Source organism: Diprion similis, chromosome 4 (genome assembly GCF_021155765.1).
Source record: "Diprion similis isolate iyDipSimi1 chromosome 4, iyDipSimi1.1, whole genome shotgun sequence".
Taxonomy (NCBI): Eukaryota; Metazoa; Arthropoda; class Insecta; order Hymenoptera; family Diprionidae; genus Diprion; species Diprion similis.
In genome coordinates this window covers 20,813,565-20,837,640 of record NC_060108.1, presented here as the reverse complement: position 1 = coordinate 20,837,640, position 24,076 = coordinate 20,813,565, and the positions used below count along the sequence as shown (strand labels likewise).

Sequence of the window (24,076 nt, the reverse complement as noted above, 5' to 3'; positions counted from 1 at the left end):
AAGAGAGAGAAATTCTTACGCAGTAAGTTTCAAGCGTAAATACCTGTAATTACTGATAAATACGTGTTTTTCCCGAGTTTGTCCAACACAATATTGATCGGTTCATCGCCCTTGCGACAAGACCTCACTCGCCAAAAACCTCCGCTTTCACCCCAACTCATCTCACTCATTTCTTGACTTTACTTTGAGTTTAACTCATTCTACCGACGCCTGTGAATTGGCTCTCCTTTGTGGAGATATAATCAATTGGTGAACTTCTGTTCGAGTTAGCTTTGTTCCCGTTTATACTACAGGAGTGAGAGCCCTTTGTCAGAATTCATCAAGAAGTTAGTTGTTCATCAACAATTGTACGTAAATCATAAGTGAAGAAGATGAGAGACGATACGACTTGTACACCGATGCTAACAAAAAACCACGACGATTTAACACAGTACTTAATTAGTTATATGGTTAATTTTTTTCTCTTTTCGACAGCCGGCCCGATACCTCGTTCTCCTGGTTTCGTAATCCCTGGAAAGCGTGCCGTTTCATAGTATGTCGATACTACAAGTGGAAGATTATTTTTGCCCTCTGTATAATGCTGCTCACAGTACTTGTTGGTTGTGGAATTTACGCGTTTCCTGGATATTTTGTCAAACGGATCCTGGGAGCCTGAGAGTCGAATCAAGCGAATTGTTGCCTGGCCAATTACAGTCGCCTTATTAAATAAGGGCAATCGAAGTTAATTACACTTATTCTAATGTGAAACTACAGTTTCGGTTACATTGTATAAACTATTTTGGAAAACTCAATTCTTTTCCTTAACTCAAGGCTCAAATCTTGTGCAACTGATTTTACTTCATCGACTATCTGTAGTTGACAGTTTAGGTACGAAGGGATAAACGAATGAAAATTTTCCAGCAAAAGGAGCCGGACCAAGTTCGTGCAATAAAAACGTGCAATTGCACGCATTGTTGACGTTTATTTTTTCATCACTTTTGTATTGAATTTTTAAAGAATGAAGATAACACATCATTGGGAAAATTTCTAAACGTATAAAAACTGAATAATCAGGTTACCACGAAATTCGATTAGTCAAACTAGCCATCTGCTGTAATTTTTTCACCAATTTGTGTTACCTTTTAACCTCGCACGTGCTGATGAAAATCCCAAGAGAGAAAAAAAGTGCCTACCTTCCGACGGTGGGCCAGATCACCGCGTCTCCTTCGATTGGAAGGAGTTCCAAGGATGGCAGAAGTTGCCAGGCGCCCTGAGGGTCAGTTTACCGCGCGCAACGCCCGTCAACGCTACTCAAGAGGTTTACTTTACCGTGCAAATAATCCGGTCGACGAGATCCTGGAAGAGTGTACGATCAACAAACCTTATTTCAATAACACATGAGTGTGTGATTGACGGTATATAGTGGTAAAGATGAGATTTATATATATATATACCTAATACTAAGGTCATGGAGTATTTACGATTCTTTTACCTGAAGAAAATCATTTTTCACAAAATCTAAAAATCCATTTTTTATGTGCTCATAAAAAGCGTCTGTATTTCCGCGTTCAACTCTGGAAAATTATACACTTCCGTATTCAATCGTTAATAGATTTTCACCCTGATTAACCAACGTATTTCGATGAGGGAAAAATATGTGATGTGTTCTGCAGTCTCGATAGAACGCATTTCGAAGTTTTTTTTTTTCGATGTTTGAGATGACAATTTTCAAGGAAAACAGTAGTAGAAAAAAAAAGATCCACATCACGAAATATACCTAAGGAATGAGACAAAATTAATGGCAAGTACAGTTTTATCCGTGTTGGCAGGCCCAATGAATTGACGTGTGAACACCGCGTTGACAAGTCTGGTAAAAGTTAGTTAATACACGTGAAGTATAACGTAATATCGAACGATAGGATATACGAGAAAAGAGTCGAGTGGCATAAAACGTGTGGGTGGCATGTGCGGCGAAGAAGCTTCTTTCACAGCATCACCTCCTGATCCAGAGTGCGGTGAGCACACGTGAAGCTCAACACGTTTCACGCTCATACTATAGTTGTATAGAAAACGCGCATGCGTCTCTTCTTCGAATAGAGACTTTCGGCTCCGGGTGAAAAAGGGGTGTGTAAATTCAATTTCGTCACGCGTAATCGCTGAGAGATAAGTTGCTCGGCAAAGAACTGGCTGAGCAACTATAACGATCATTTAATATCTTTGTGATTCATTATTGGCTCACATAATCACTTAACAAGTGTAAGCAAACAGAGGAAACCTCTTTATAAGTTCGGAGTTTGATAAGTTTCAGAGACTCCGTCAACGTTTCGTTTTTACGTACTTACGTCTCTGCAAAACACGTGAGGGATGACAACTCGTCAGCTCAGAATAATTTTTCGTTTATGAAGAGTACCTGTTTTATGATAATTTACCCAACACAGAAGAAGATATGATAATATTACAGATTTTTTTTTCTTTCTATCTTACTTTGCAATGCTTAGTAGTGAATCTATGTGGAAATCATACCCATAATATTTCACTTTCCGGGGTGGATTTGCGCGATTTCAAACCACGCCTTGTTTTCATATTTACTATACGTTGCAGCTGTACATTTCCATGTATCCGAGTTCATTAATTAGTCTAAAGTACGCGTGCATAAATACGGCACCACCTAGAAATAAATAAATAAAGTAAAAATGTGCAACGTACACCTGCGGCATTGATAGCTATCTTTCAACGAACGGGAAAAAACCCGGAGGTAGAGTCGTACGTTGAAAAAAGAATATTAACGTAGACAGAGGGGAAAGGTGATGAAAGACAATAAAAAATAGAGTCAGATAATCCAGCTAGATGCGCAGGCGTGTAATTCGCAGCTTTTCTAATATATCTCGGGGACATCCGTGCTGACCGTAGCGCAATATATAACCTTCATTAATCGGATAAGCACCGCCTTGATATCGTCTACAAGCAGAAGATTTCGAGGCGGGTGTGTTAAATCCAGCCGCAATTTGAGCCACAGCCGAGGGCAGGTTTAGTCGAGAATTAGATTTGCAAGTTGACCTGAAAGTAAGCCCCGACCTTTTTCTCCCGTTCATTCTGAACTAGGTAATACTAGCCACCAACCCTTTGCAAGCTCGCGATGAAAGCCTGTCCAATATAAGCGAAACAATTTGCCTGAAAGAATCTGCCTGGCCGCTGATTGAATCCTGCGAGATTTCGCACGTGGCCAGCGTGGCTTTTTCGCTAAGTACATATTCTCTTTTGTAGCAGTGAGTGCAAAATGAAAAACAGTATTGAACACGTCTGCTGTTTACTCAAGTACCTCCACACCTTGGACAAACACACTGTTAGCCGGGTACGGAGGCCAAAAAGAGGGGCGTAAAATTCTGCGACGTAAAAGTGAGACTTCTCGTGCATTAGGAGGACACATTTTATTCTTCGTGAAGAAGTAACACGTGCAAAAGAAGGTAGAATGAGTAGTCTTGGAAAATTCTAGGAACCTGGATACGAATAGAAAGTCGTGGAATATCAATTTCTGGTGGGTCTTACGAGTTTCATTTCGGCGATGAGTCGTCGTTGACGACGAATTATTTTTTTTAATTTCGATGATGTAGCAGGCATATAGAGTTCTTACCACGCCGTTTATTAACCGTTTTCGTATTTCAAGCCCCTCGTAACCAGCTTGTCAAATATAACAGCAGCAAGTATTGGTCTATCTATGCGAAAAAACTACGGCCATTATTCATCCTGTCGCTTGACTAACGCGTTCCCGTTATCTTCACTGTCAGTTAGCTTTCGATTCAACATTGCAAGCAGCTATATTCCTCCAGGCGGATAGCCGAATACCGATCTCAACCACTGATACCGGTCGATTATGTTTTTCATATTGTACAAATCGTATATGTACATGTAAAGATTAGGGAAGATAAAAGGTCCACTTCACCGCTGTCGATGTTAATAATTCCAAAGAACATTAAATACCATTTAACCGCTACTTCCGGAATTTTCATCCATAGTAGAAAATATCTGGAAGAAAAACCACGTAGGAAAAGATATTCCCTGAACCCGTTGCGGGCTGATCGTGAGTATAAGGACCAGAGGGTTTTCCTCCTTGTTAGAAAAACAGGCACGACATTGTTTGAAAATAAAATGGCAACGCGAGGAGGGAAGATGTGGAAACCGCGATAGCTATTCCACGTAGAAGTGAGTTAGTCGCAAAATACGTAATCACACGTCGAGCATAGGAGTTTATTTTTCAAGACGAAGAAGCCCCGCGCCGGAAACCCCGTAGCTCGAAGCAATCTCGAGTGAGCGAGTGAGTGAGTTACCGAACGTGGGTGCGACTCGAAAGCACGAAGGATGTGTCTTGATTGAGGCTGTTTCTCCCTTCACCCTTCTGCACCCTTTTCCCAGCTGTGGTCGTGCGTCGCGGTGCGTTTCGGTGCCACAAAATTTTTTGCAATTCGATTGCCGTCCGTCACGTCGAGGCGCCGTTCCTAACGCTGACGTAATTAACGGCCCGATACTCAGAGCGGTTTTCACTTGTGGCGTGGCCAGTTGCTATAACACGCGGATTCGCGAATCGTCGCTCTACTTCGCCTCTGGCAATTGGCGAACGGGAGTGGCCGAGGTGTTCATACGTACATTCGTCGAGGGCAGCTTTAGCCGCGTGACGGTCGAAAGAGACCGAGTGATATCAGTGATTCGCAAAATTTCGGGGTGGCTGAGGATCGTTCGTGCGAATTCACCGCTTCTACCTTTCGCTCGCGAAATATTATTTGCATAATCGACGTTATTCTTGTCAGCCTCAGGTTTTTCACCTCGTGCCTTTGTCAAATTTAGTGCGGTGTGTTTCTGCGTGAACTGGTGAAGGAATTACTCATATATATATAATATATATATACATATATATTCGCAAGAGTTTTGCCGCGGTGTGAGTTCCCGTCGATATGACGAAGTAAACAGATTTCTATCGGTTTTTGAAAAATTATATATTGTATAGCAGGTGGAGCTGAGCGATTATGTTTGAATCGTTATCTGATTCCTGTGACCGCTAGACATCACCTCCAGGAAATGACGGCTGAGTGCAGACGAGTATGCGCGCTGCGTATTCCGACGCACGCGGCTGTCTCAGCTTGAATTTCGTACCCCCTTGGGACACTGAGAACCCGGATCACGTACATCAGAAAACTTATCTAAACCATCGTTATTTCGCAGTGAAAATATACGTTTACCTCGGTTCCTGATGACGCATGTTAAATGAAGTCGCATTATTTATTCACTACTTTACGAAATTCATCACGCGATGCGTCCCTGCAAGATGTTAAAGAATTCACCCCTTTTCAACGATAGTTATTGTTCGGCATGTTTGACGTTGGACGATAGAATATTGTGTCCAACCGTTGCGAGTTACTTGCTTGATCATTTTTAAAACATATCCAGTCGTCGCTTTTGTCTAAACGGAATTCAGATAGTTGAGATTTGTGATTTTCAGAATGTTTTTTAAACGAACTAAATTCTCGTTTTTCACGATATTAGTTGATATTAGTATCCTTGTTTTTACTGCTCTTCGAAAATTTCGGCATAACTTGACCCGCAATGAATTAACCACCTTGCTTCGTTTCTGGAATCGATGACTTACTATGATAAGAAACAGGTATCTCACATCGTTACGATCAGGAAAAATATATCTCCTCTGTCTATATACAGCAGATATAACATCGTTCTTATTAGAAGCTATTGAAATGTTCGTAAAAACTCACCGCAGCCGTTCAAGTCATGAATTTTAGAAGAGATCTGACTTTTTGATAGGGTCAATTTTACCCAAATTTTAATTCATATGTTTAATATAATTTGTAATTCAGTATAAGGTATAGGTGGAGGAACTTTTAATCGAAAAAGTAATATTTTACGAAAAGTATTTTTTCAGTTGCATACTGGGTATAAAATTTTAAACCTAAATGCTTACATTCAATTTGTTTTTATTTTTTTTTCACTTCTAAGCGATCAAAAGAATAAATTAGTTCAATCTTACGTCAATTGATTATAATCTATTTTTGGGGAATAATTCTTCTGCTCTAAACCCCAGACTTTTGAGCTCACGTAAATTTTACGCTACTATAAAAATTCGCAGTAAAAATGATTGAGAATTATTCAAATACGCAGTTATTTAATATTTCATTCAGTCTTTGTATAACAATTTGTTTGAAAAGGATGTGGAAGTCTTAGTTTTTAATCCAGTTTTGTAAGGAACTCTGTTTCACAAACAAATCAAGGAAGTCGGTGAGACTCCAAGTGAGGCATAGTCGAGTTGAGCTGAAATATCCCATATAAAAACGTATATCCATTCAAGTGGAGTCAGAATGGATTACGCAAAACGTGAAATGAGAAACTTGGGAAAGTAATAAAAAAAAGGGGACTGCGAAAAACTTTCTTGATAACCTCACCCACATTGCTAAGTTACAAAAAATTTTGATTCGAATCTATCATCATTCGAATTTTGATCCTAGAATAATCCATCCTAGTTGATTGATTACAACTTCAAAAATTTTTTTTTTTCTTTATCTTAATTCGATGAAACGTTATACTTATTTTAAAATGTTATCTATACTATACATCACGAAGCAAACAATACGGCATCGAAAATTTGTTACCGTGTAAACTCATAGCTAAAATCGACTAGGATCTCGTTGAGCAGCCAATTTCCCGTTCCAGATATCGCTTAATTACCGAAATGCCGAACCCGTTGTACTTTTTGCAAAACGTTCGGGCTTTCAAAGGCGCCGGGGCTTCGAGCGAGGAGAATACTATCAAGAATAACAGTGACAGTGACCCTCCGACAAGCGGAAATGATCTTGTCCATTTTGGAAACGACGACCCTCCTGGACCCGTTGTCATCAATGTTGGCAGGCACGAGAGCACTCTCTCTACTTGGGAGGTACGTTCAAATTTTGAGACTACGAAGCCTCTCGACCTCTGATATAAGCGTAAACTGTCATCTGGTGAGACTGAAACTCTCGGGACCAAAATGGTACGCCACGAAACGTCAACCCTCTTAAAACGCGTTATGAAAAAATTCTGTTTTATTAGCAGAGCAGATGATGAAATAGTGAAAAGTTATCACTTCGAGTATTTCTATTAATCGTAATTAATGATTTATTAATGAATACGTCACTGCGGTACGGAAAGTAGTGCGTTACGGATGAGGAAAATTGGGTGGAAACGGTCTGATGATATTTTTACATGAAAACAGTAACCAGCTCATTTTGATACATCGCTTGCATAAGATATTTTCCGACTGTTCCCACGGCGTGGAGATACATCTTAAGATAATATAGCGAACAGGTTCAAAATATCTGTTGGATTTATGACCCTTTTTATCAGAGTAAGGATTCCGCAACCTCGTCGCACTCGAGAATCGTCCTGCGGGGACGCTGGAATGTTGCCAAAAAATATGTAAATTTCAGGACAAGGGAATCGAACGCAGAGCGATTCTACTTTCCACGGAAAATAACTTGTATTATTTATTTTTCAAACACGTTTACTAGGTCCGGATGCGGATACGCTGTACCTTCTTTTATAATCGTTGACAAGTCGACAAAACGTTGAGAACAAGACTTATTTCTGTTTTTGGTCGAGAATATATGCCTAACTCAAGGATCCTGTTGGTCACTAAATATTTAAGTAGTTATATTTTATCGCCCGCGAACGGAGAGGTAGAAAACGATAGAATTTATTCGTTGTCACGATCGATCAGTGGCAGTTTTAAAAAGGCATAGCTGAAAGACACCCAAGACAGGTATTTTCGCAATCTATTAACCGCGGTAAAGTTCTCGCAGATGTTCGAATATAATCGAACGGTTATTGGAACTCGATACGAGAACGTCGTAATAATAATTTTGTAAGTTTTAAAGTAGTCGGTATGTTTTTTTTGTTGACGTATTTCACGAGTGAGTAATTGGTACAGCATTGAAATCACAGGCACGTGACACTCAATTTCGTTTTTAATTAATAAAAATCTAAAGCCAAGTCTCCGGCGTAAATTGAATAAGAATTATATTCTCAATCGATTGCCCTTCCTCTGAACGAACAAATTGAACGTGTAATACAGTAAGACACTGGCAGGAATGAACAGTAGAAGAATTACTGAATTTATAAGAGAAGAGTCGCGTGTAAAACACTCCTCGCGTTCATCTTGACCATCGATCTTATTATTGTCCAGATGGACAAACGGCGATGGTACTCACGCACACAGGTTTTGATCTTGCTGGACCCGTTAATCATATTGAAACAGATGAAAAATTCTAAATCAAGCGTGTGACCGGATTAAAAATAAGAGAAATTTATAAAACTTTTACCACGGACCGCAAATTTTTTCATCCCTGCAGATAATCGAATGATGATTTCGCGCAAAGGATTTTTCACCGTCGAAGGAAAGGGTGTATATAATTTGATCAGCATCGGATCCTTTTCATCCGATTTATCACGTAAATAACTTTGCGATTACAAGGTGAAAAAAATAAGATGATTATTTGTTGCAAAACAGTTTGAAGCTTTATACGATTAGAAGTGGTTAATTCCGTTACGCGAACTGTTACTTATCAGATGTAGCGAGGGTTAGTGGCTACGACGGAAAGGAAATAAGATAAAATGTAAGAACGGTTTTGACGCCAGAGAACTCGACACAAATTTTCCACTCACAATTAGTGCAAAGAAACACGGTTAATACCCACCGTAAGGAAAAATAATTAATGAAATTGAGTAGAAGGGAATAAATGAAATGAAAAATTCGCAAATCAAGTCGTGCGTATATATATTATATATACTTAATACGATTGATATCATAGCACAAGGACAATATTATCATCGCTATCTTTGCCAAACAAACGAGCAAACAAAATACATGTACTCTTGAAATTTTTCAAGCGTTAAAGGAGCGTGTAGTCCGTGTTAGCGCCGCGGACGACAGTTGCTCGCACTAAGGCTTTCAGTAGGGTGAGCACCCCCAGCTGAATCAGTCGTCCATGCACCCATCCTATTCTATCGCACCCTCGTCCACATTTTGTCTCGCTTTACCTCTGACTCCACGTGCAAATCCATATCGTTGATTTGTGACTCGCGAGAATCATTTCCGAGAAAATCTGCAACCTAACGCGGTAAGATATCAAAAATATGTGTTTCCTTTTTTCTTCGGTTTACCCTTGCGTTGTCGTTTGTTTTTGTTTTTTGTTTTTTTTTTGTGGGAATTTATTACTTCAATTAGATTTTCTTTGTACGTCCGCATTTTTCTCTTACGTGTATTTTGAATAGAGATCAATCCAGTGTGTGTGTGCCGTAATACTTCACTCTTCTGATTCAAAGTCACTTGCATCAAGAGGAGGCTCTAAATATTAATTTTTTTGCTGAAGGGAAAAATTTTTAATACAAACCTTGTAATAGAACAAATTTTCCTGGTGGTGAAAAAATATGTCCGATAAAACTTATAAAGCAACGATTTTATTTGAAAACAAAATGAACAGATGATTCGGCGGTACAATACTAGAAATTCGAAAATTGGGTGGTACTAGTGAACGAACGAAAGAGTTTCATTCAAGAATGCTAATTTGATGAGCGTTCCTCTCACTTTGAAGCGAATGAAAATAGGCAACTAATTAATTAATGAGGCAAATGAAATATCGAGAATCCTTGAGAAGTAAACAGGCGTAAACTCTAGTGTCAATAAAGTTTAATTCAATTCAACGAATTCCGTTGAAATCTGCTCCAATTGTGACCGCACGAGTTGGTATCTGTAAAAGGAGATGGCCAATTTCTATTTCGAATTAAATATTAATGACATTTCACGCACATGCGTAGGTATGCATTGAATTTATTGCAGTGCGTTTATTCACAATCTGATTTTTCGAGCGGGATGAAATCTCTGCACGGATCGATTTGATTATATAGAAAAATAACAGTATTTGCTCTAATTTTGAAACACTGACACACGTACTATTTTTCACTTTTAATCCTCTTTTGCTTTTTGCAGAGCTGGATGAAAAAACGTGGGGTAGGAAACGGGACAAGAGATACAACACAAAAAGCAGAACTACAAACGATGATACCAAAGTCCGGAAACCGGCTTTCACGGGGAAAATCTGCCGAGGAACCACAAGTGGAAAAATTGGCCGAAGTCTGTCTCCTCAGCCACAGCCCCTACCGTATTCTGCGGGTAAGTCCGCACCTTCTACTTTATCTGCAATTTTTTTTCGCGTACATTCTCTGACTTCTAGTCAAAGACTCTGCGGATCATTTCATTTTGGTATCCGGCTGCAGGGAATCGAAATATTGCCGGTGATCCAGCTACATTTTCTTTCTTTCTCTCTTTTTTAATCATTTCCACCAGTCTGTTTTTCATAAAAAGCGTTTTGTTCATCCGAATGATGTTAATCGAAGGGTGAACGGACGCGTTCTAAATCGCATGTCATGACAATGGTGTGTATGCGTGTTTGGCTGTTGCGTAAGCCGTAACGTCGAGCCTCACGCATGCAGATATAATTTTATGGCGGGTAAAATACCTCCAATGATCTCTCGCCACACGAGTGCTTGTATACATGAAATAATCGCCGATTCTTTTCACCCATTATCCGTATCGCCTGGTTACGGCTAAAAGACAGCATATGGCTCTTGGCTGTAAGCTTAAAAGCCACTTTGCTGCTCGTCACTTCAAAGTTTCGACAACACAAATACATTTAAAAAAAATATCGCTAATTATTCGCAGATTATAAAATAATTACATTGTTCCATGTACCTGCCACGTGTTGTTTATAATGCAAACTCGAATTTCTTGACAAGTGATAATTGAAATGTTTTATACGACTTTATACAGGCATTGAGTATATTTCGCTTTCATGCAATTAGCAAAAATTCGGTTGCAAAGTTGCCCGGAACAATTGAGCACGGAGTTGTTAAGCGAGCCAGTCGTAATTCACTTATTTTTTAATAACATAATTTTTTTATATTCTATTTACAAAAGTCTACTCAGCCATTCGATTGTGCAACATTCAACTATAATAATGATGCAAGTGCTGCTGGCTCGGCTGCACTTACGACTTAACTCAAACTCGTTTATCGTTCTATATAAAGCAACAACGCATGTAGTTTGTGTCCGAACTATATGGACGTGGATATTGTTGATACGAGATAAGAGTAACGTACACTGATCGTTAATATAGGTATGAGAAAAAATATTATTCCTTTCCAAGACTCTAGACAAGGGTACATTTGGGAAAATAGATTATACATTTTTATACGTATTGAATTGGTAGATAAAGAAAAAAAACTAATGCGCATAAATTTACGGAATATTTTATATTTTCATCGTATCGCTGAACTTACAAAGCACATTATAAGTTTCTTGTTAATTTTCTTTTATGAACGCGGAGTATGATTTAGTATCGACGTGATTCGTAATTATATTAATGTTTCTAACTTCAATATAACCCGCGACCAAGGAGAGCCCGCGCTGGAAACGATTGCGCAATTCTTAATAAAGGATTTCGCAAAAAATTCTTGATCATGAGTCATGTTCTGACGAAGAACGACCCCTTGGGTCTTGGTTTGGTTACCAACGTCTGTAATCGAGCGAAACTCCCATGTTAATTACGCAACTATATAAGCAGCCGGTGGAATTAGTGTATCGATCAAATCCAGAGCCCTTGAAAATTGGAATCGCCAATTACACAACTCTGCACGTTCGACACGCAGGTTAAACTGTACATGTAGTGACACTTTTACTCAAGAGCTTAACACTGCGTTGGCGTCACGGATCCTGGAGCACCTGCCCTCGCAAAGTCCATCTGGTTGAACTTCGGGCTTACTTTGTTAAAAGCTCACCCATCCTTGCTCCGCAATTCAAACACGTGAACTGCACCTCAAACGTAGCAGGCATTTCGTAACTCGATTGTAATTAGCGAACATTTTGAAGACCAAGAAAACAGAACCAAAGTCGTGGATGGTACTAGTGCTCATTGTCAGTTGTTCAACGTCATCGGCGCAGAGTTCACCGAGGAATATTAGCAGCTTTTCTGATCGTTAGTGTATAACATAGATGAAATAATGCAGAGTTGATTTTTCGAGCTTGCAATATGAGTCGAGCATTCGTTGTCGTATAAAATTTTCATTACATTTTTGCATATGAAATTTGAATCGGTGTGTCAAAGGGTTGTTTTCATTTTTTATACTACCTGCTTCGTTTAGTTCAAGGTGTTTGAACTCGCACGCTTTTCCACCTTCCGGGCTCTTACCTGTCCTTGCAAATTTTCACGCGCAGCCTCAACCGACGCGACGACGTTCGGCGTCCCGGCTTCTTTTCCAGAACTGCCTAAACACTCCGAAGTGATATGTCATGCGTCTTGCTAGCTTCGGCCGAGCAGTTGATTCGTTCGAATGCGATCTCCCGCCCAATTGTTCGATAATTTTTTGCTAACTACTGATTTCGAGCGACCGGATGTCGACAGCGGTTTTTAATCAAGTGCCAATTTTATCTATATAAGTGAACATCGATCGTTTGAAAAACATTTTCTTACTACGAAGTGATTGTGAAAACGATTAGGTAGCAGAATCGTGGTAAAAATCTGAAGGCTAGTCTATAAGAACAAATCACTCAGTGGTATCGACTTGTGCTCTGAATATCTTTTACTTGTGATACTTTATTTGAACAATCAAACTTTAAATACTGTAAGTTATTTGCTTCCGAGGTATCGGTATTAACGGTTTGAAATAATTTTGAAAAAACAAGACATTCGTCAAGTGCACTAAATTATTTGATATAGACTGATCGCTATAAATAACAGATAAAAGCAATATAGAAAAATTGATAAAACGTATTTTTCGGCGTGCTCGCAAGTCAGTAAAATTGAATGAAGACTCTGAAAATTTATTTTGTTACGTTTGATGATAATTAGTTTTGGCTGTGAACTAAATAAAATACAATTATAATCTAAAGTTATTTGAAAAGTTAAAATATAGCGGTTACAAATGAACATTTCGGCTATAGCGCCCGACTCCAGGATGTATTACACTGTTAAAAATGTTTGTCAATTCATTATACATTCGCTACACAAAACCCTGCGCACAGTAAAAGGAATTGAACAATAATGTTTTTGTTTTTTTTGCATCATAATTATTTTTCGATTTGGACATTTTTTTTATAAAACGATGCTTTGATAGAAAATGCCTTTGCTTGACTATAATTTATCAATCGCACTAAACTTGTGTAGTAAATGTATATTCTTTCGTATTTGTTGTTACTGTTAATTGTACATAAAATTTAACGAAATCGAGTGGTAAATGTACTATATGCGTATGGTGAATTTACTATTTCATATATGGGAATGAAGTTTCGAATCATGATTAGAAAGTTTACGATAAAAACATTTTCAACAGTGTATGACAGCCGTAAATAAAAGTGAAAACTGGCAGAAGATGGCTCGCCGATGGAGAACCGTCTTTATCGGTTTTAAATCATTGAGGAAATTGTCTCCCGACGAATTGATAAAGGTACTTGTATTTCACATAATCTTTTCTCGCTTCAAACACCAGTCAAATAAAACCCCCCTTTCCCAATTGCGTGGCGAGATTACGATGACACTCTTTATTTTGGAATTCGCTTCCTCAATTTTATTGTGTCATTCACGATTTTTTTTACAGTTCCACAATTCGACCTGCAAGAATATTGAAACTTAAACTCAATAAATACGCTCAAGTTTAAATATAGGTTTAAAAAACTAAAAAATTATAGAACAATTGTTCTAACGCATCTGTTCTCAATTATTTTCAGAGAAAATTTATTTTTTTGTTATTTTAACATAAATTACAATATTAATTCAGCGGTTATTCGGTGATTCGGCCCTGCATATGACGATCGTGAATTGAACGTCTGAACAAGTTTTACTTTGGTCTATACCTATAGGGCTATCATTCAAAACCAAAATATACGGCAACCCAAATTTTTAAACAAGTTTAGAAAACTAAAAGATAATTTTCGTGGTCTAACTCCACGTACGTAGTCGAAAATTTTCTATTCTCGTTCCATATTCCAGCGAAAGCATTGCGAAGAGTAACCATTTCTTTGAGTCTTTACCACTTCCAACTGTGACTAGAATTTTTGCTAATAAGTCTTTTGAAATAATTTCTTCAAAACACAGCAAGTACACGGAAAAAATTCACTCATTTCTGTCCACCGAAATATGTAAACTGTGAAAATTGGCAAGAGAAAAAACAACGTCTGAAATACCTTGCCGCATAGTTATCGGCTTGAACTAATCCTCCGTGCCTTATCTCTTTTGGCACTAATGCAATAAATATTTAAGCCACCCCATTATTCACCCTTTAACCCTTTATATCCACTTTCGGTTCTGCTTTTAATCCCTGGGACTCTTGCAAGACTGACAATGAGAGTCGCTATACTGACTAGCATAACGAACAGCTGCGCTAATCACATCATTCGTGTACTTACGTATGCCAGGCAGCCGAGAGCGGAAGTCTCGAGGAATTCACACGGCTCTACCGGAACGAACCTGGCCGTTTGAATATCCAGGATGGCCGAGGTAGGGCCGCGGTGCATCAAGCCGCGGCCAGAAACAGAGTCAACATTCTCCAGTTTATTCACACCAACGGCGGAAGTAAGTAGACATTGAAATGCAGAGTAAAAATGGCGAACGCCAACCATAACAATAAATCGGTCGTCTGGATCAGAAATAAGAATTAACAGGATAAAATATCCACTAACCATCCTTATCATACCAACAATTTGAGATCAAGTTTCATCATTAGAATGTTCGAAATGATTGAAGGCTAATCTTTCTGATCTTATTCTAATGTTTTGGGCGGATTTTACTCAATGACAACATCTTCGCCAGTTGTTTGAAAAATGTTTACGAAATCTTAGGTGATAACGTTCAAACATCCATAATTGTAGACGAACATCTGTTCTACTGTATACTTATACACGGAAACTACTTTTATCCAATTTGAAGCTAACTGTGTATGAAATTTTTATCAAGCGATTACGTGGAGATCACTAGGGTGAACAAAATGCAGCCAAGGCATTAAAATCGGATCAAAAACATTAGACTTTGGTCATTTTGAAAGCGCTCTAATTATAAAACTTTTTCTAGAATTACTGATACTTTAGTTTGTGTTATCCGAATTTGCTGATTTTCATATGTACACAATTGGACCGTTGTTTCATTCATGTTCTCTATCATTGCTACAAATGACATTGCGGATGATTTTTCATCAGTCATTTCTCTTTCCCTGTCCTTTGATTCAAATGGTTCTGCCACTTCATCCTGAAAGTAAGGGTGGATCTTGCAGAATAGAGAAATTGAAAGCTCGAGTTCTTGACCTTTCTTCACTTGTCCCTTGCTGACTCTAATAAAAGCGTATCGATTCGTGCATCTCAATTTTACGATTCTCCATGTTGATTTGGCACAGTTCTTCGACTGCGCAAACGAGTGTAGCGGCTTTAAGATCGAAGTGGTTGGATCGTCAGGCGGACTGGCGGGCAGCCAAGAGTAAGAGAAAACTGTGGAAAAACTTGAACGAGTGTTACTCTTAGTTAAAATTAACAGTCAATGAAGCAACTGGGCCAAACTCACGTGCAGGACCAAAGCAATTAGGATGCCCAAGAGATATTATTCTATCTGCTATTCTGCCACGCTACAGAGCTTGTTTCCTTCTCTTTTCCTCCAGCATTTTCCTTTCTTCAGATCTTTAATCAAATTCCTTTTGGCTGCTGCAGCCTGTATGTACTGGAGGGTCCCACACATTCGTGCGGAAAACTGGACGCGGTGAGACCGCTTAATGTAACCACCGTAACTCGTTCGCAATCAAAGGAGACGTTGACTGTCGTAAAAATACTTCGAAAATATAGTTAGCCACGTGTAAAAGTGCCGGTGGGGGGTTGATTTTGATCGCAACATCGTAATTTTATTGACCGTAAAGTTCCACTTTCCCAGTCGTTCGTGATAGATGATCTGAACGTTTGTTTTAAAGTAATCTTACCGCGTTAACGTTTCTCTTGCTTCCATCGATTTCAGGTATTTCAGGCAGTTTCTTAAAAATTTCGAGGGTTACACAACCACGAGAAATGTGACGAAGTTGTTACCTTGATTCTGGAAATCTAGAATTGATAAAACCAACAGTGAATGAAATGTCGTTGGTTTCGTTATATTACCGTCGTTGTAAAGCCGCTTAACGAACCCCAGAAATTCTTTGGAACATCTTTTCTCGGATGATGATACTTTCAAGTACTTTGTATGCTTTAAACGTCAGACATTTTCAAAGAATTGGTAAAGACAATCCACTCGATCGATCACTCAAAAGAGTTTTTCTTTGAGAAGGACCATCTTAAGTTAGTCATTGATTTTTTTCAAGTCACTCATTACGTTTACAGAAAAAGTTTCGCTCTTTTTCGCGATGAAAGTAAACTCGTTACGACCGATGGAGAATACAAAAACAACGACGTCCTATAAATATCATGGCGACTAAATAACAAGACATTTTTCCGAGCTTTGCTAAGTCTCATTATTCCAATATAACGTCTCGATCCTACGGCGAATTATTGAACGAGCACGTTATCTTCTTTTCAGACTAAATGGAACTCAATATGGGTTATCTGTTTCAGATATGAACGTTCAAGATAATGTTGGAAATACTCCACTTCACGTAGCCATCGAAAACGTTTGTCTTGAAGCTATCGACTTCCTCCTCCTCAAGTAAGTCAATTCAAAACTATTATCTTTTCCGACGGGAATCTCCCATCGATAAGTTTGACTGCAGTTCCTTCAGATGGATGAAGTTGTTTTTAAGAACTGCGTTTAGTAACCGAGCCCGGCTATCATTACTTACAACTGTTAGGTGTAATTCTACTCAAACGAGGAACTTCATTACCATAATATAAGCGTTACCGGCAATTAAATAAATGTTATTTCCGTTTAAAAGCCCATTTATTTGTGAGTAGGAAATTTGAATTGGAAGTTTCCATCTTTAGATATCTTTAAATTTTTAATTTAAAGAGTATCCGGACAAAACTGAAACATTCATTCATTCCGCGGTCACATTCATGGCAAAAATTTTCTTTGAAAGTGTCCGTGTCAATTTGTTGCTAATCAATCTAGAATGCTTTATGGGCATTAGGCTGAAATTCGTCTCTACCGTCGTACTAATTAAGTGAACCCTTAATTTGAAAGGCACGATCGTCTCGCCGTTCATTAACGATTAATCAAAGTATGATCCTGCACTTGCTAATACTACGTTTTACTTGCAGCAACGTCGATACTTCAATTCTGAACGAAAAGAAACAGGCCCCAATTCATATGGCGACTGAACTGAACAAAGTGGATGTACTTAGTACGATGTTAAAGTACCGGGATAAAATCGACGTACAGCAGGGTGGCGAACACGGGAGGACAGCGTTGCATCTCGCTGCCATCTATGACCATGACGAATGCGCCAGGATATTGGTGAGCAAAGTGAATTTTAATTATTGCAATTTACTTATTAGGGAGCAATCATGCAAATCAGTTAAAAAAACACGAGTATATTCCTAACTTTGACAAAGAATTAATATTGAACTTTCTCACCGCCCGGCTGATTGGTAGCTCTGAATTTACGTTAGCAACTTTTTTTTTTTATTTTTCAAAGCAGCTCGTTGCTTTTATTCCACCGTGGCGCGTTAATAATGACAGTATTCTGCGTCGAGTTTTTATGGGTGCTAAATTTAAACAAAATAATTCTTTTTTGTCGTACGTGTCCTTGACTCTTGGAAAATTGTTATAATTCAATTTTCCTTTCCTCGATGAAAAAATACGGAGACAATTAAACTGGTAGATTTTAATCAGAAATATCTGAATTCTGTGGGTTTTGTTACGAAATAACGTAAATTAGAATACAATGTATATATACGTATATTTTTACATTCTATTTTAACGAATTCCAAAATGGCAGTCCTTGCATTTCTCTTACGGAAACCTCACAGGTGAAGCTTTGATATTGGCAATAAATGTGGAAACCAACGTGTCTGTACACGTGTGAATTTCCTGGTAAATTGAAAATAACTCCAATAATAAGCAGCCTCGAGCAACCTTCACCTTGATCACACACAAATACGCTGAATGGTAACTACGCACGTGGCCGGTTGCGTGCAAGACAAGCTTGCTGCGCATGTATAAATTTTAAAACGATAAACTCAATCGCACGTTACATAAATGTCACAAGATTTCCCGTAAATCCTACAGTGCAGATTGGCTGTTACCGACGCAAAGACAGCGGAGCGTGCGATCAAACTGTATCAAGATTAAGACACCACGATTTGGTGACTACAAGGGACCAAGTAACCGATTCATTCCGTCTTCACCCCATTGACGAGCATCTCGATTGAACCCTCTAATCCACAGTCAATCTTTTTCCACAAGTATAAAATTAATCGTCATTCGCCACAGATCACCGATTTCCAAGCTTCCCCAAGAAAGCCCTGCAACAACGGATATTACCCGATTCACGAGGCTGCGAAGAACGCGTCGTCAAGGACAATGGAGGTGTTTTTGCAATGGGGTGAGTCCAAGGGTTGCACGCGAGAAGACATGATCTGTTTCCACGACGCCGAAGGCAACGCACCCCTGCACTCGGCTGTTCACGGCGGAGACATCAAGGTGAATGAAAGACTGACTTCACATTCCCAACAATTAGTAGATGTGCACTTTTCACGTGTGTCCATCTCTTCCTGTTCGTCGTTTTCAGGCTGTCGAACTTTGTCTGAAGTCAGGAGCAAAAATATCAACCCAACAGCAGGACTATTCCACCCCCGTGCATCTGGCCTGCGCTCAGGGTGCCATCGACATCGTAAAGCTAATGTTCGCTCTTCAGCCATCGGAGAAATACGCGTGTTTGATGTCATGCGACGTGCAGAAGATGACGCCTCTCCACTGCGCCGCGATGTTTGACCACCCGGAGATAGCTGAGTACCTGATTCTCGAGGGTAAGTGTTACTGACGTTGTGGAGAATTTAGCGCAGATTTCGACTCCGACTTAACCCGTGCATCGATTCTTGTTTCCGCGAGCGTAGGAGCCGACATAAACGCACTGGACAAGGAGAAACGGTCTCCATTGCTCTTGGCTTCTGCTAGGGGCGCTTGGAGAACGGTTCACAGCCTGATTCGCCTCGGCGCCGACATATATCTGAAGGACGTTAACCACAGGAACGTTTTACACCTGGTCGTCATGAACGGCGGAAGGCTGGAGGAGTTCGCGGAAGAAGTAAGCAAGGTACCTAGGTTGTTCCAGTTATCCAATCTCTTCGTCATCGTAGAAATAATCGCCGGAGCTAATCCATCACTTCGCAGTCCAACGTGAGCCTGCTCCAGTTGTTGAACGAAAAAGACGACACCGGTTGTTCGCCGCTCCACTACGCCAGTCGCGAGGGTCACATTCGGAGTCTGGAGAACCTCATACGTCTCGGAGCTTGCATCAATCTGAAAAACAACAATAAAGAAAGTCCTCTTCATTTTGCAGCAAGGTAGGTAACTCGCTGCTTCACGAGACTGTGATGTGAATAATGGAAAAAGTGACGAGCAATTAACTTCCCACTCTATCAAGGTATGGAAGGTATAACACAGCGCGGCAGCTTCTCGACTCAGAAAAGGGAACGTTCATAATAAACGAAAGCGACGGAGAAGGCTTGACGCCACTGCACATCGCCTCGCAGCAAGGTATAATCAAAATCGGGAGTATACTCTTAGTGAGGTGTCGTCAGTTGGACAGTTTCACTCTAGTTCATATCACCATGCAGCAACGAATAACGTTATACCAAAACACTCGTATCTGATGATGTGTGATCTTAAAAGATACATAAGCTCTCGCTAAAGGTCGACTCCTCCTTTCAGGACATATGCGAGTCGTTCAGCTGCTCTTGGACAGAGGTGCACTTCTTCATCGAGATCACAACGGTCGGAATCCTCTACACCTAGCAGCAATGAGCGGCTACACTCAGACGATGGAGCTTCTCCACAGCGTCCACTCGCAACTGCTTGACCAAATAGACAAGGATGGCAACACCGCTTTGCACCTGGCTACTATGGAGAACAAACCCAACGCCATATCCCTGTTATTATCAATGGGCTGCAAGCTGCTCTACAATTTTATGGACATGAGTGCGATCGATTATGCCATATATTACAAATTCCCTGAAGCGGCATTGGCAATGGTTACTCACGAGGAGAGGTGAGTTATGAATATTTAAAATTCTTTCGCGAATTAGTTGCTGATTACTGAAAACTGTGACACTCGTGCTTGCACGTTTAGGGCGCAAAAAATCATGTCTATGAAGTCGGACAAACATCCTTGCGTCACTCTCGCTCTGATCGCATCCATGCCACGGGTATTCGAAGCTGTCCAGGACAAGTGTATTACGAAAGCGGACTGCAAAAAGGACTCGAAATGCTTTTACGTTCGTGAGATTCAATTTTTATATCAATTATATTCATAGCTCCATGAGTGCTGATAGTTGCTTTGCCCACAATCTCATCGTTAATTAAATTCAGGTTCTAGTAAATGTTTCTTCACTCTTTCATTACAGATCAAATATTCCTTCGCCTGTCTCGAGTGCCCGACTCAGGATGATAAATTTGGTGAAACTTTAGTAGCAACCACACCTGTTCCCCTCCCGGCTCTCAATGTAAGTCGCACTTCAAATCGTCGTCCTTATATCTAAAGTAAATCGACTTAGCATACAAGATCATTGGGTCGTCGTTTAGCACGATCCAGTTCCTGTAAGCTACTAACTATTTGTGGATATTTCAGGCAATGGTAATTCACGGCAGAGTAGAGCTGCTGGCTCATCCTCTCAGTCAAAAATACCTACAAATGAAATGGAATTCTTACGGGAAATATTTTCATATAGCCAACCTTCTCTGCTACACAATTTTCCTCACCTTCGTCACCCTCTTTTCGTCTCAACTGATGAACATGACTAGTGGAAACAGGATGCTTATCGACATGAACAATATGAATGGATCTAACGTAACCATGAACGAAGAAGTAAGGATAAAGAAATTCGTTCCAATTACAGGCGTCCATCTTCCGCAATCAGAAAGAATGAATAAAAATTGTGAATACCTCCTCGCAGATTCGACAGCGTCTCTCGACAACCGAAGACTTCAAAACAACCACGGCAATGTCAGTCAGCGCAATGGTGACAATGATTTACGTAACTTTGAGCGTTTTTCGCGAAGTACTTCAGCTCTACCAGCAAAGGTGGAAGTATTTACTTGACCCGACGAACCTGGTCTCTTGGCTCTTATACATATCTTCCAGTATAATGGTCGTGCCAATTTTCATCGGCAGACTAGACGAGATTCAGTTTTCTTGCGCATCGATCACCGTTTTTCTTAGCTGGTTTAATTTGCTATTACTGTTGCAAAGGTGAGCAAAATTTTTAGTGAAAAAACAGTGTCGATGAGAAGTTTAATCCTACTTCGTTTTCAAACTTTGTTTTCCAGATTCGATCAGGTCGGGATATACGTTGTCATGTTCCTCGAAATACTGCAGACGTTGATCAAAGTGTTTCTTGTATTTTCTATCCTCATTATCGCCTTCGGTCTCTCCTTCTACATTCTCCTGTCAAAGGTGAGTATCAGATGACTTACAGAATGTCGAAAATTTTCCCTGATATCGTTGACCTATAAAGAATCTTGGCGTTTTAATCTAGGGCAACCACATCTCGTTTAACAGCGTACCGATGTCACTTATGACAACATTCGCCATGATGCTGGGGGAAATTGACTTTCACGGAACCTACGTCGAGCCGTATTACCATCGCTGCACCAAGTGCCGTCCTGAAGATACTAAAGGTCTACCCTTTCCACTACCAGCCTTCATCATACTCGGTCTTTTCATGGTTCTTATGCCGATCTTACTCATGAACTTGCTCAACGGTCTAGCAATTGGTGATATAGAATCCGTCCGCAGGAATGCTCAACTTAAGAGACTGGCCATGCAGGTATGAATTCGCACTGTATTCGATTGCTTGTAAAAATCAATACCTAAGTATTTTGATCTGCAAGTATTGACAGCGACTGGAGCCACGGCTTCGACTGAATTCCTGTCTTCGCATCTTCAGGTTGTCTTACACACCGAACTTGAGAGGAAACTACCCCAAATGTTACTGAAAAAAGTTGACAAAAAAGAACTGAAAGTCTACCCAAACGAAATGAAATGCAAACTTGGTTTTCTTGACTTCGTACTGAAGAAATGGTTCTGTAATCCATTTTCAGATGACGGTGGGTAGAAATTCAAAGAACGAGGTTCCACATTTTTTACGGAGGGCACGCAAAAGCGATCGTGTGTTAGTTACCCGTTGAAATTCTACAGAGTCCCATTCAATATTGAGAAAATGAAGAACCAAATAACCGATCAATCCTTCTGCTACTGCCTTGCGTCAAAATGGACCTTGTCATGCAATAACCGTTTTACAAAATCGTAATGAATTTTTTTGTCTCTGTTTGTTTCCACTTGGAATGCTCTACACTGCATGAATGGTTGTTGATGTAGGTTCACAAAATTATAATAGATTGTTGTCAAGCTTGATTTTTTTTTTATCAAAATATAAACTGATCGTTATTGAATGCCTAGTACTGTCATTTGACACGTAGAAACTCTTGCATTCATAGTTCACCTATAAGCTCTATAAACATGGCTTGGATATAATGAATTCTCGAAAGTCGTTGTGATGAAAAAAAAATCATACACTGCAGTGGTCAGTATTTTCCACCATTCGGTAATAGTGTCTTAAGCAGAAGGAGGCTGTGTTACAGACGATGCGCGCAGAGTAGCGGTAGAAAATCAACCAGGATTTCCAGCTGCCAACCGAGCTCACGGTAACGCATGTGCATAATTAATATTTTCATATTATATATATTTATTTTGGAAACTTGGTACACAGTTTCGCGTGTGAATTTTGTCTGCACTTTTATACAATCGATCAAGTTTGTCTCGTTTAATGATATTGTATCACCTAGCTTACACGAGTGGGGTCGTATGGATGTAAAGGACTAGATTAACTAATTGCCTGACACGTTATTACACGTTTCTATACACAGTGGTGTTTGTACTCTATAAATGTACTCCTACACTTTTCTTTCGATTACGAAATAACCAATTCTAAGATTAATAAAAAAAATAGGAAGTTTCAATTACAGCTATTTTATACGTTGTTTCACTCAGGTACAGACATGGTGTTAGAAAATAATGAAGATTACGTGACTCAGGAATTGGAGAAACAGAAACGGCGACTCAAAGAAATCACTTTGTCGTTAGAATCGCAACACCAGCTACTACGTCTCATAGTACAGGTAATCATCGCGATCCTCATTGCATAGTCAACAATTAAAGCGCCAAAATATTAGGGTGAAAAGTATGAATGTAGCTGAAGGCATAACACTGGTTTGCACCATCTCTTTTTATTCAACTTCAGAAAATGGAGATAAAAACCGAGGCTGACGACGTGGACGAGGGTGTGTCTCCTGGCGAATTGAGACTTGTATTGAAAATTAACAACAAATGGAATTTTCCAAGGAATAACAGAAAACTTCGAAGTGCCGTGAGCTTTAGCAGAGGATCCTCACCGTAGAGTATTTTCCGGAGGTCAAACCTTATTGCCCTTTGAGGGTTTCGATGTGTGGGTATAATTACTTTGATATACTTTGATATACGCTAGCCATAAACAATATTCACGGTGCTTAATTACGAATTCAATTTCAGGGGTGCAAAGAATATAGTCCGTGCGTAACACAGACGCGAATTGAATGTTGTGATATCGATAACAGATAATTGTAGTATACTTGTTTCATGTATTGCCATATTTTAATTCATTCACTGTACAGACCAAACGAATTTATCGATACATCAATTTTATCCCTTTCGAATTTAACTTGTGCAACTCAAGTGCCGGTCGTGATTTTTTTACAAGAAAAGAAAGAAAAAAGCAAAAAGAAAAAAAAAACTATTTTGTTTTCGGTCATTTATTCATACTATACTTAATATTGTGGGTACATTTTTACATTAT

At 39.5% G+C, this 24,076-nt stretch overlaps 2 protein-coding genes across 2 annotated transcripts in view; both read left to right on the top strand.

Annotated features, from left to right (window-relative positions):
* The window catches only part of LOC124405924 (otoferlin-like), an 11,702-nt gene extending 9,694 nt beyond the window's left edge, over positions 1-2,008 (top strand). Inside the window, exons 29-33 of the mRNA XM_046881195.1 lie at positions 475-589; positions 997-1,032; positions 1,154-1,345; positions 1,786-1,849; positions 1,899-2,008. Coding sequence (XP_046737151.1) covers positions 475-589; positions 997-1,032; positions 1,154-1,345; positions 1,786-1,849; positions 1,899-2,008 — 517 coding nt within the window. The remainder of the gene's footprint in view (positions 1-474; positions 590-996; positions 1,033-1,153; positions 1,346-1,785; positions 1,850-1,898) is intronic.
* LOC124405632 (transient receptor potential cation channel subfamily A member 1) lies at positions 1,364-24,076 on the top strand. Its single transcript, XM_046880679.1, has 23 exons — positions 1,364-1,404; positions 6,691-6,913; positions 10,001-10,183; positions 14,480-14,636; positions 16,643-16,733; positions 17,285-17,480; positions 18,459-18,668; positions 18,757-18,994; positions 19,082-19,281; positions 19,359-19,531; positions 19,612-19,724; positions 19,899-20,235; positions 20,317-20,461; positions 20,591-20,689; positions 20,815-21,051; positions 21,140-21,435; positions 21,513-21,639; positions 21,722-22,012; positions 22,133-22,292; positions 22,827-22,889; positions 23,236-23,363; positions 23,486-23,689; positions 23,773-24,076. The coding sequence occupies exons 2-22, from the start codon at positions 6,710-6,712 to the stop codon at positions 23,639-23,641; spliced, it is 3,804 nt and encodes a 1,267-aa protein (XP_046736635.1). The 5' UTR covers positions 1,364-1,404; positions 6,691-6,709; the 3' UTR covers positions 23,642-23,689; positions 23,773-24,076.

What these genes read in the sequence shown, in the direction of transcription:
- LOC124405632 (XM_046880679.1), top strand. Translation starts at nt 6,710, where the DNA reads ATGCCGAACCCGTTGTACTTTTTGCAAAACGTTCGGGCTTTCAAAGGC. An exon ending in TATTCACACCAACGGCGGAA is followed by an intron (nt 14,637 to 16,642) that starts GTAAGTAGACAT and finishes TATCTGTTTCAG; the next exon opens with ATATGAACGTTCAAGATAAT. An exon ending in AGGACTCGAAATGCTTTTAC is followed by an intron (nt 20,462 to 20,590) that starts GTTCGTGAGATT and finishes CTTTCATTACAG; the next exon opens with ATCAAATATTCCTTCGCCTG.